The sequence below is a fragment of the Nyctibius grandis genome, chromosome 1 (assembly GCF_013368605.1).
Source record: "Nyctibius grandis isolate bNycGra1 chromosome 1, bNycGra1.pri, whole genome shotgun sequence".
NCBI classification, from domain to species: domain Eukaryota; kingdom Metazoa; phylum Chordata; class Aves; order Nyctibiiformes; family Nyctibiidae; genus Nyctibius; species Nyctibius grandis.
In genome coordinates this window covers 71963891-71975974 of record NC_090658.1, presented here as the reverse complement: position 1 = coordinate 71975974, position 12084 = coordinate 71963891, and the positions used below count along the sequence as shown (strand labels likewise).

General features: G+C 35.9%; 1 protein-coding gene across 21 annotated transcripts in view; it reads right to left on the bottom strand.

Annotated features, from left to right (window-relative positions):
* Positions 1-12084, bottom strand: part of TRDN (triadin) — a 254540-nt gene that overhangs the window by 136793 nt on the left and 105663 nt on the right. For all 21 annotated transcript variants that reach the window (XM_068416426.1, XM_068416449.1, XM_068416442.1 and 18 more), the window contains 3 exons: positions 3882-3917; positions 2706-2768; positions 1819-1881 (listed from right to left, as the gene is read on the bottom strand). In XM_068416426.1, coding sequence (XP_068272527.1) covers positions 1819-1881; positions 2706-2768; positions 3882-3917 — 162 coding nt within the window. The remainder of the gene's footprint in view (positions 1-1818; positions 1882-2705; positions 2769-3881; positions 3918-12084) is intronic.

Sequence of the window (12084 nt, the reverse complement as noted above, 5' to 3'; positions counted from 1 at the left end):
ATTTCAGGCTTAAAACCTTTTAAGGATAACAATAGGTGCTGCCAATCAAAGCTAGAAAGTACACATGCATTCAAAGAGCAAGCTGAATGAGGAATAACAGCAACATGTGTAGCTAGAATATATTATGGATTACCATCCTCTTACACAAAGGCTGGTAAACTCTTCAAAATGCAGCAACCTACGGAGCTAATAAAAGGGACAGAAATATACAGATGTGTCGGTTTGTCTAATTTGTGTCTTTCTAGCATTACTAGGGTGACTCACTGGATTTAGCAACAGCTTGTGAAGATGAGCATATTAATAACTTTATGCTGCAGCTCTGCCAGGAAATGTAATCTTTTACAACCCTGTATTCTCAAGTGAAATGCAAGCTTAGAACCAGAATAAGATTAGAAAAGATATTTGAATTGTCAGATTATTTTCTTTTTAAATCTGTGTTTACACATTTAAATATGCAACTTAACTTGGAAAAGAGTATTCCCTTTCATACCCATCCCTTCCCCAGTGCGCCACTCCCACTATAAAAGACTGAAGCATATTTAAATATGGGGCTACAAGGATAGTACTCCAAGGTAGACTGTGTCATTCTGTGTATTTTTATATTGTACCAAACATAAGTTAACATGTTTCTTCCCATCCATAAACACTTGAATAGGAAAGCTTATGTAGACCACATATGACTCAATGGCAAAGCCAGTTGCATATTAAAATTTGCCTATGTAATCTACAATGTTAGTGAACAATGGGACATATATCCTTTCAGCTTTTGATAAAATTCAACAATTTGAATAATTAGATAACAGAGCACAAGGCTTGCTTTGAGGACATAGTAACTATAGCACTGAATCTTTCAATCTTATTTTAAACCTTTCTTCGTGGTTTTAGGCATTACTCTGGTCTACAGAAAGGTTCATCTGAGTACTTGATAACTTGTAGAAGGTTATATAGAAAGTGCCTGACAAAGCAGCAAGTAGAACCAGTGTTTCTAAGTGTTAAGATGATGACCAAACCAATAGACTGATCATTTTGTTTCTCCTTGATTTTAATGAGACTTGATTCTAACGAGACAGTTTCACAGACTGTGTCACTTACTGGAGATATGTGTGCATTTGTGCATTAAACATACTTGCAAATTTACTGAAATAACAGGAAAGAAAAGTTACAACAATTTTAGAGTAGACAAGACCCAAATGTTGGTTTAATCTTATTGAACAATCTACTTTTTTAAGTTAAATAGCGTGAAACACTGTGGATTAGGTTCAGTACGTTCACTAACTTTATTTTTAACTTTTAAAAAAATTATTTTCTGGGTGTGCATAAAACTCGGAAAGATGACTGTCTATTTTCTGCCACATTTAAGTGGTTTGATATGTTGATGTTTCGATTTATTACTTAAAATGAGCTGAGTTTGTGAAATAATTCATGCAAAAATCTATGCACTCCATTCAGTCTTTCCATGCCATGCACCCTTTGAAAATACTTATGCTCTTGATTCATTTAGTGTATAAGAGAAAGCAGTGTTCCTAATGTTTTTGTAAAAATCCCAAGCTCACAAAATTGAAAATTACATGTATTATATATACACATACATATATGTGTATATATAAAATATGCATAAAATACTATATGAATAAAATATAATGTAAACGCATTACATAGGTATATAAAAAAATATATACTGTGATCTCTCTCTCCAGCTTGGATTCTTAAGTGATAATGAATTACATGCACCCTTATTTCAAATGCTTAAAAGCTGAAATTTCTTACACTAAATAGTGAGATATCTGCTGCAGAGAAAGACAGACTTCGATTTCTTACCTGCTTTTTTAATTTCAGGGACAGCTGTCTTCTCATGAGCTTTCTCTTTTTTTCCTTCTTTTTCTAAGATTTAATTAAAGAAAGTAATTTAATATGCTAGAAGTCTGAATCATACACTCAAATATGCAGTCAGCCAAGTCCTGGTAGGCACACGCTGAAAAAAATGTGACTTATTTGGGAGTTTAGTTAAGATTATTTCCTTATAGCAATGTACCCAACTAGCCACAGAGCAATCAACTGAAAATGAAAATTAATCAGTATGCATCAACTATGGATGATTTGGACCCTTAATAATTCATCAAAGGCTAGGCAAAAATCATCAGTGCATGAATGTGGTACCTTTTAGCTTAAGCTCCAGTAGCAATGAGATTATTAATAAATAATGAATGAGATAAACATTTTCCCATGAAAGCAAAATCTTTGTGGATTTTAGATGCTTCCTGGGAATGAATGTTCCAAAATGTTATTTAGATGGATATCTAGGGTTTGCAGTTTGGTCATGGCAAGTTTTGGTTGTGATACTATAAAAAAAAAAAAATTTAAAAAACCCCTGCCTTCAGAAAGTGACATACCATGAACTGAGTGATATCTCCCATGAGTTTTGTGTATGGCAGTATCACTATTAAATTGTTTAATAAGCTTATAGATGGCCACCAAACAGGACTTTTTTACTTGTCAGGAAAAAAGTCTAGAAAACATCGGACACTGAACACATCAGGCATCAGATATTGAAGAAGCGGTAACATGCAAATAGTGACTAAGTAACTAAGAGCAGGACAACACAGAGCCAGAAGTGTGGGATTAACCTAACAAAAGCCAATGGGATCTGAGCCAGGAGTGGCAGTAAAAGCTGAATGAGGCCAATAAGAATCATTCACAAACCATACCTTTCTTCTTAGTTTCAGTTGTAGCCGTCTTTACATCAATCTTTTTCTTTTCCTCTTTTCTCTCTAAAAAAAGGAAATGGAAGTTCATCTGACTATTTTTACATATAGATATACATATATACACATACTTATTTATGAATATATATTTGGTATGGGAATTCTTGACTAACTGTAATAGGTTCTAGACTTGATAAGCTGGTAATTTATTTAGGAGTTTATTATCAGTAGCTCAGAAATACAGCTTAATACTCAGAGAGTGGATGTGGAGTTAAGGATAGAACTGGAACCAGCATGTACACCAGATAATTACTTAAGTACTAATTCAAGAAATTATGGCCATTAACCCCGTGCAACTAAGAGTTTATTGTGGTGATTCAGTAGCCATGCACCTGTTCCGCCTCTTTTATAAAATTTGACTGAATGGCAGCAAAACTTGCAAGTGGTATTTGGGAATAAGTGCAGAATGCTATGAAAAGCCTGCATATATAATATATCTTTATAACACTTTTTATGAATTGAACCTTTGAAACTTTCACTACAGGACTACTGCTATTTGTAGAGAATTGCAGTTAAAGCATCATTTACAAAAGAACATGATTTGTTCTTTTAAAAACATTTGCCTCTATTTTGTCAATTAATTGGACAACAGTAGAAATAAAGATAATGTTTTTATTTTTTTACAAAAAGCTACAACAATTTAATTACTTATTCCATGAATGTTATTAATTAGAAAATTGAGAGTTCAGTAAAGGAAATGAGGAAGCTATAATTCTTGGTTTTCCTTTGGGAAACGAATCCTCATTTTGATGAGAAGAAATACAAGAGTACAAGAATAGCTAATCTACATGCTTTTTTTTAACTGCTCATCCACAAAAAAACAAATTTGTTACCTCCAGTTTGTGCTGCATGGCTGTGGGTGTTGATGTAGTTAGTGGAATTATAGTTTTCTTTTTGTGATGTTTTACTCTTGTGAATGTGGATAAGAAACCAAGTTTTATTACTATACAAAACAGCACAAACACAGGATCATAAGCCTTTAAGCGAGAGTCTTGTCTTTACTTGAAAAGTATTTAAGGTACAGGAATATTTTCTGAAGCCAGCAGATCCAAGAAGCAAATATGCTATTATCCCTTGCATAAATTAACACGAAGATAAAGGAAAAATGAAGAAACTTACTTTTCACTTCTCTAGATACCACAATAGACTTTTCTTCTGTATGAAAAAAAGATATACAAACAGGGAATGAAAAAAATTAATTGAAATACTGCACAACATGTTTCCTAAACCGAAACAAAATATGTGTATGTTTGACAGGAAAATTGCTATTTCAAAGAGTATATGAATTCCACACACTGTCCATCGTGGTTTCGTAAGTAAAGTTATTTTGCCTATTGTGGAGGCAATGTACCAATATTCAGGGTCTCCCAAACCATACTTCTGCTGGTTTTCTGACAATAGGGTTTAACGTTAAGCATCATCTTGATGTGTTCCAGTTCTTTCTTTTTTTAAACAGATTTGTTCAATATATTTCTCTTGTTATTGTCTTGACAAAATGAAGCAGAAAGTCCTTGCATGTGTTTTATAGAATGTTTCTCCCAGTGTTTTGTGTGCTTAATTCTCCCTGCTGAATCTCTGTGTGTACTGGACTTCAAGCTGCAAATTCCTTTGTGTCGTGAGCATGCTTTATGATACTTGGGGTTCTTAAGCATGTATAGAGCATCAGAGTAGTGCTCATCCTCCAGAGGCTTGTTTGGAGCTTCATTTGTTTGTATATTTTAAAATTCTTGTTATTGTCTATTTCTAGAATTCTCAGGACTCTCTCTCTGTGTTCCAGAGACTCATGCTAGCGACCATGGCTGCCTCCTCAAAATGGAAGACTCTTCAGCCTCAGATTTCACACAAGCACTTCCACAGTTCTGCTTTCCTGTGCCACTTATGACTTTTGTGTTTCATTTCCACATGCAATGTACAACTCTTCTAATTTCTAAAATGTGGTTTAATTGTTTGCCTACTCTGCCCCATTTAACCGAAACTGTTAAACATACCAAGTTTATCAGTTACTGTCAGAAAAGAAGCTTCCTTCTAACTGTCTTCCTTCCAATAGTCTTTACCCCTAGTAACTAGAGAATGAAGTGCTACTGGTACTTCTGTAATTCCCATTTTTTTCTGAGTGCCTCAGTTCTGGTGGAGCTCCAGTTAGATCAATAGTTTGCTTCTACTTCTGCTTGTACTTCTGTGCTAGGTGATGCACAGGAGTAATTTGTAAGCCCAAGGTCCTTACAAGCAACAAGTTTCTCTTTAATCAGAGATGCATTTCTGTCTGTGAATGTATAGCATGTTGCACGCTTCTGCGGCCCAGTTAAGCCACATGAAATCTGCTCCAAGTTTCATAGCAAGGTTCAGAGCCACATGTGTCTTAACAGCCATGAGCTGAGACATGGAGCTTTGTGAAGTGGAGCTTTGTATGAAGAATGAAAGGAAGGTAGGCTGCAAGTAGCCTAAAGCACAAGGAGACTACATCCCTGGCTGCAGAGTTTTTCTTGCTAAGTGATTCCACCAACTAATTTCACTGACATAATTTTCTTCCGTCAAGCTCTCAAGTTGCAATATTCAGAGTGTCCAGGGAGCCTAGAAACATCTATATTCGATATGAATTTTCTAGAGGATGATTACGTAGAGGTATTAAAGGACTGTGGCCCCTATTTCCCATTAGCACTGCCCAATGCAAGCTATGCACTCTTGATCAAGTCTGAGAAAAAGAGTCACAGGGCTTCCATTCACATCTCAGCTGTGTCTAGCCCCACTGATGTCCCTTACAGCTACTACTGACAGAAGTTTATGTAAATGAGAATGATGGACTTGGTAAATGGGTGTTATGGAAAGAGCTATTTGTGATTTAAGGAAGCAATCCCATTTCATGAATAAATTTATTTCCTCTACATTTGAGTAGCTCACATTTGGATTGTTACATATTAAGTGTATATTTAACACCAGCAAAAATTGTCATTTCTGAAGCAGTAAATGCAGTGTGTTTTCTCCAGATATGTACATAGGTAAATTAAGAGGCAGAACAAATAATTAAATGGGAACTTAGGAAAGTATTTTCTCTGTAAAATATGAACCTCATCTGTTAATTGAAGGTACTTACTTTTTTAACTAGGAACACTAGCAGGACTACAAATTCCATGGATCAGCTGCATAAAGAGGGATCATAATGCGCACGAACAGTGGGTTACACAAGGAAACACAAGCTGTTTTTGATGATTCAGTGTTAACTACAACATGGAATTCAAGTGCAATTGACTATTGAAAAATCTATTGTTATTGCTACTGGTTTTGATATTGTAATTAATGCTGTTTTTTCACCAGGAGCACTAGTCCTGAACCACATTTTTATGCACAGGGTATAAGAGATATGCATACAAAAAGACCTCACCTTCAAAAGCTTGCAGTGCTTTTACAAGGATGAAAGAGGGATATATGCTGATGGCAGAGTACAAGATGACAGAATCAGTCAGCAGGACAAGCAACGGACTTTGCATTTAGTCAAGTTTTTTCTGTAGACTCTACACAGAAGTGGAGCTTTATGTAGTACAAGGCAGAAACCAGTGAGCATGAGAAATATGAATTAAAGCAGTGATGTTCTATTGAAGGGAAATTCAGGCAAAATTTTTTTCCTGGGGAAAAAACAAATCAGCAGCACAGAATAGTTTTCTTGAGAAGTGGCTGGAGCAAAGAGAACAGACCTAAAGCAAAGAAACATATGAGATGGAATTACTTATTTCTCAATAAGTGTTAAGGGACTAAGGACACCGTTGGAAATCCAAGTAAGATTCAACAGTGACCAAGTAAGAGGTGTTTTGATCCAAATTGCTTTTACCAGCTTTGACAATGTCTTTGTGCTATTCTCATGGGACGTCAACTAATTCTTGGACAACAGGGGGAGGGGAGATAACAGAAACACGCTAACAATGCAGCACTTGAAAACAGCACTGGTAAGACCAGTGTGCTGCTGTGCCAGCACTGAGTGGAAGCTAAATTTAGGGATGCATGTGAGTTACCAGGCATAGTGTCATGGGAATGCCGCCTGGGAACTGGAAGAGGAAGGTGCTCTAAGAGTTTCTTCTCTGTATTGTTCCAGATACTCCAAGTGCTTACAGTGACACTGACTCTGGAAGGATTTGTCAGCTCATCTCATTCCCTCTGAGAAACTGAGGTAAGGAGGGTAGCAAAATGCAGCTACAAGCACCTTCCTGTGGAGAGGCATGCATATAACAAACACTAAGTAGTGGGACTGAATGCCAGGAGTCTGGAGATGTTTTGGTTCAGATAAGCCTTCTAAAGTTCAGATACTTATACAAGGCTTATCTGCATTTATCTAAAACCCTGTTGTCAGGAAATCTCGGGAGAAAAGTTCTTGTGAGAGACTTTGGATATTGCCTGGCTTTGTGAAATACTACAATGGCTTTTCTTGCCTACTGATTCTGGTCCTGGCAGAAATGAGGAACAGCAGAGATACATATATACTCACTTACATAAAAAACAGAACAAAACAAAGCAGACATTAAATTAGCTTTTTCTGAGCAACTATAATTCAGACTGAATGCAATAACTTCATTCCAGGTGAAACTTCATTCTATTTTTCTGCAAGAATTTCTGTACACCTTAAGCTGTCACCAGCATGATTTTAAAAGACCATTCAAAAAAAAACCCAAGTTCTATTTTTAAAATTGTATTTCCTTATTGATTTTGAAGAGATTAGGGTTGTTCTTCCTTTGTTTTAACTGGTGACTGAAGTCCTTTCCCTGCTGATCTCAATGAAAGTTTTGTTGTTGATTTCAGTGGGACCTGAATATCCTTTTATACATTAAAATAACTCATTACCTTTCAATTTTTGATGACATTTCTTTCCCCTTTGCATGTTGCTTAGGATGGAGACTGACAGTGACTGGTCAGTTGCACTTTTGATTCTAGATAACTTCACATATATCCAAAAAATAAGGCCCTTTTAGGGTTACAAGCATTTTGAAGGAATTAAAAAAATGCAAGGAAATATATCTGCTTCATTTAGGATGTTAAGGGAACTCATATTTTTAAAATTAAATCTAAATTTCAAGTAAGAATTGACCTTAGCTGCCTCTTTGAAAGAAAATGCTTTGTTGGGTAAGAGTGTCCCTTTTGGTCCAGTTATTTTCTCTATGAGAAATAATTCTGTCTTGTCTCAGCCAAATTACTGAAAAGTAAAGAAAGATCAAAGAAACCTAAAAGTATTAATCTAAAGTTCTTATAATTGCTTCTTTTCACACACAGACACATATACGTGTGCACACACACACTCACATACTCTCTCTAATTTACAGGTGGGTGCTTAGACCAAAATTAAGTGCATCTTTTGCAAAGCTCTGTTTAAACTGCCCCATTTCATTTCAGCAGAGTAATGCAATACAATTTGTCCTCATATTGAGCAAGTGAAAGACTAACGGAGCACACAGGTCACTGGAGATATAGTACACCCTGAAGTCCTAGGCAATCTCTCCAGCTTGATTTTGCTTTTTGAAACTGTTTCCAAATCCCAATCAGAAATACTATTTGGCAGTTTTGAAGATTGCTTATGGAGATATTTTTGAGATCTTCAGAAAGTATGTAATAGCAGTATCATGCTTGAAATTCCTAGTGCTTTCATGTGACCCACATAAGTGTTCCTCATTTCTTCCTGGAGTGATTATAGGCTCCTTTTTCATCGCTCGGATGAATTAAGCACCAAAACTGTTCGTTAATAGCATGGGGCCATATGTTGCCCTCAGTAAACAACACAGTGGGGAGCAAAGGAGTGCAAATATCAGAGTAATGATGCCAGAATACACATGTGAAGGGAAAAAAGAGAGGGCATGCCAACTTCCATGACAAGACTAGCAATAGAAACTCCATTGGACAACAGTCAATAGCAAATACAATGCAAATATGATTATGATGAAGAATTAAATTCCCAGGGGAACACTGACTTCTTATGGTATGACCTTCCCTAGCAAGAGTCAAACCAACACAGCTAAGGTAGCAGAGTTAGCCTTCTCCCTTCTTGTGACTGGCATTCCTACTAGGCAACACCAATCAAGAGCAGCACCAGTTGTGTTACCAGTGCCGGGAAGGGTTTTGATGATGCTTTTTATGTGTCATGTTTTGAGCAAGACTGTCTGAGGTTTAGGAAAACGGGATGACCAGGCTATGCAGGACCTCTTCTGCAAGGGTTTCCCTTTTCTTTCCAAAGAAACATGGGATTTCTAACTTTGAAAGCCCAGAGAATCTTAATCCATGTAAGTATTTTCCACTTGGCAGGTGCAACATGCGCAAAAGATTATTGCTTATCTGTAACAGTTAAAAAACAGTTTAAAAAGTTAAAATAATATTCAGAGCTACTTTGTTTGGTTTTATTGGGTAGATTTTGGTGAATATTTCTTTTGAAATGCATAATCTAATATTGTAAATTGGATTATTACTATTATTAATAATAATGAGAACACATAGTAACATGTCTAACCAAAATATACATATCTTTGTACATAATTTTTCTGCGTTCTAGTAAGCTTTTTTCCCCAACATTTGTTTAAATTTTTCTGTATTATGCTAGGATAAAAGTAGTACGGAAGAGCCTCATGTCATAAAGTAAAATGTCGAGGACTTTCTGAAACAGTGAAGATTTAGGCTTTTTTCATCATAGCTATACCATTAGAGTTTACTGCTTAAATGTCTAATCTAAACCATGAAATAACTCACTTTGAAACCTTGTGCATATTATTTCAAGGGTTTTACTGTCTTCAGTACAGATTCACAGAGATGTAGGGCTCATATTTATCAAAAAAACCTTGGTTTTATGCTGTATATACAGTACCCTGTTAAAGCTACTCAAACTGTTTTTTCTAATAAAGTAGATTAAAACCTAGCCCATTGTATTATGATATTTCTGACAGAAATATTTTTCTTACTTCTTTTTATTCTCACTTGGATTAAAATTTATCAGAAAAGGATTTACATCCACAAATCATGTAAGTATTATTAAGAATGTTCTAAATTGGGAGAAAATTTTCAAAACTCTGCATTTTTGAAAGGTTTCTATTGCATCTTGAAGCACTGTGTTTCACTAGAAGGATTTTTTTAAGGGTAATTCACTTTATAGTACAAAAAAAAAAAAGTGTTTTATAGAACAGTCTGTGTGCAGAAGAGAAGGCCATTGACAGACTGTACAGAGGCAGATAGATTTGTACAAGATTTATACACTTCTATACGTCAAGGGAGATATGTCAAAATTTGTATTGACTTTAGTAATTTAGATACTCTTGGTCATGTCCCCTAATGTTATATTCATGAACTGAGGTGTAGACTAGAAATTCTTCTTAAGATAGTCGGATAGTATACATTCTACACAGCAACAAAGATCGATGCAGGTTTCGATTTCAATGTCAATTTAGCCTCTGAAGGGGTTTTGGAGGAAGTTAAACATTTCACAGCAACCCACTTTACTGTTTTCTGCAAAATCTGTAATTATAGGATTCAAACAGTGATCTAGAGAAAATATATACTATAAAGGAGGGGGATATTTCAGAGCCCATCACGATCCGTTAACAGATCAGAGCGGTTATGTTGATGACTCTTCCCTGATAAACACTCTCCCACTCAAAGATACAAGCACAGATTTCTAGGACAATATAACCTGGAAAATCATACTCAGATACAATGCTGTTCAAAGTATTTTTTGATACAATATTCTTCAAAGTGGTAAAGAAAGATTTCAATCCAGGCTTCTCACAAAGGTGCTGTGATCTTGTGAGAAAGTAAAGACATGCTATTCTGGAAAAAATTGTTAATAATTAAGCCTCTGAGCTTAGTTTCGACATTTCTTGTCTAACTGCAGCATCTTCCTGAGAGATTACCCTGCCATATCAGAGAACACAACATGGGAGGACTATCAGAAAGGAGAGGCATTCTCAGGTGAACGGGGAAATGGAGGAAGCTAAAAGCTATGTGAGTGGAGCGAAAATGTCAAGACCTGAGAGGAAGATTCACAGAAAATCAGTGTACGCTGCAGAGCAATTTTAGGATGTCAGTGGATAATAAAATACAAGAAAGCTAGAGTTAAAAGAGGTGGAGAAGACTACAGTCAAGAAAGAAGCATAAAATCAAAGTTCAGATAGCCATGGAGAACAGATCTGTTCAAATTACAGCCTGCAGCAGTGTCCTCTCTACATGGAATCATCAGAGTGTCAGCCAAGCTGAGTGCGCTGCTTGCAAGTCATTGTGAAAGCTCCAGAAAAAGACAAGATAAAAAATTTAAAATGAATTATTTTACTTCATCGTTTGCCAAACAAGGTTTCCAAGCTTGGAATACAAGTAGAAGTTATGTATCAATGTCTTTCTCTTCATAGATTCCCTTTCCCTCTTTCTCTTATTTACAGTTACAGGATATTTTTTTGTTGTTTTTCTCTTCTGTCGGTGACCTGAAACTTCAAACTCTTCATTGATGTTTGAGTGTAAGATCTCAAGGCAGCAGTGCTTTTTGAAAAGAGCCTAACCACCATGAAACAGGAGAGCAATGATCGGTTCTTTTCCCTTCTGACCAGGTAAGTACAAAGCATTTTGCTTTCTGACCAGGAGATATCTGAAAAGATCAATTCCCATGCACACACTTCAATGCAAGTTTTTGCATATTACTAGAACATAATGTACAAATTGGGATTGTCTTACATAATCACCCCTTTTCCAAAAGATTTACTGTGGTGGTGAAGGAAGAGAAAATGGCAATGACAAGGAGAGAAAGGTTGAGATTTAATACATAATAGGAATATGCTGTTTTTCTAAGACCTCAAGAATTCAGCAGAGCATGGTTTCTACTGGGCAGTGGATACTACCCAGGAAAAGCTTTCTATTTGAGAGTATCAGATAACCTAAAAATGTTAGAGACACCTCTCACGTATACTGCCACTATTTTCACCTTATCAGAAATCAAGAATGGTCCAAGATTACTTAAGAAGGCAGTGGCAAAACAGGGCAATAGTGAAATTGTCTCAATCTAGAGAAAGAGTAAAATCTTTTCAGCCTTTACCAGCTGCATGGTTTTGTATCCAGTGTCTGAATATCACTGAGTTGGAAAGCTTAGGGTCTAAATAGATTAGTTTCATAAATTTCCTGTGTGACAACTGTTCTGTTACTTGCTACGGTTTTACCTTTTTTCAGAGCTGGTTGCTTCTGTCAAAGGCTGGCCCAGTCCTTCCATGTTATATAAAGTACATTTATATATATAAAGTACATGCTTTTACTTGTTCCTTATTCTGAGAACTTATTATACTCTCTTCAACTATATTTATGATAAGAAGAATCTTTTGTTTCA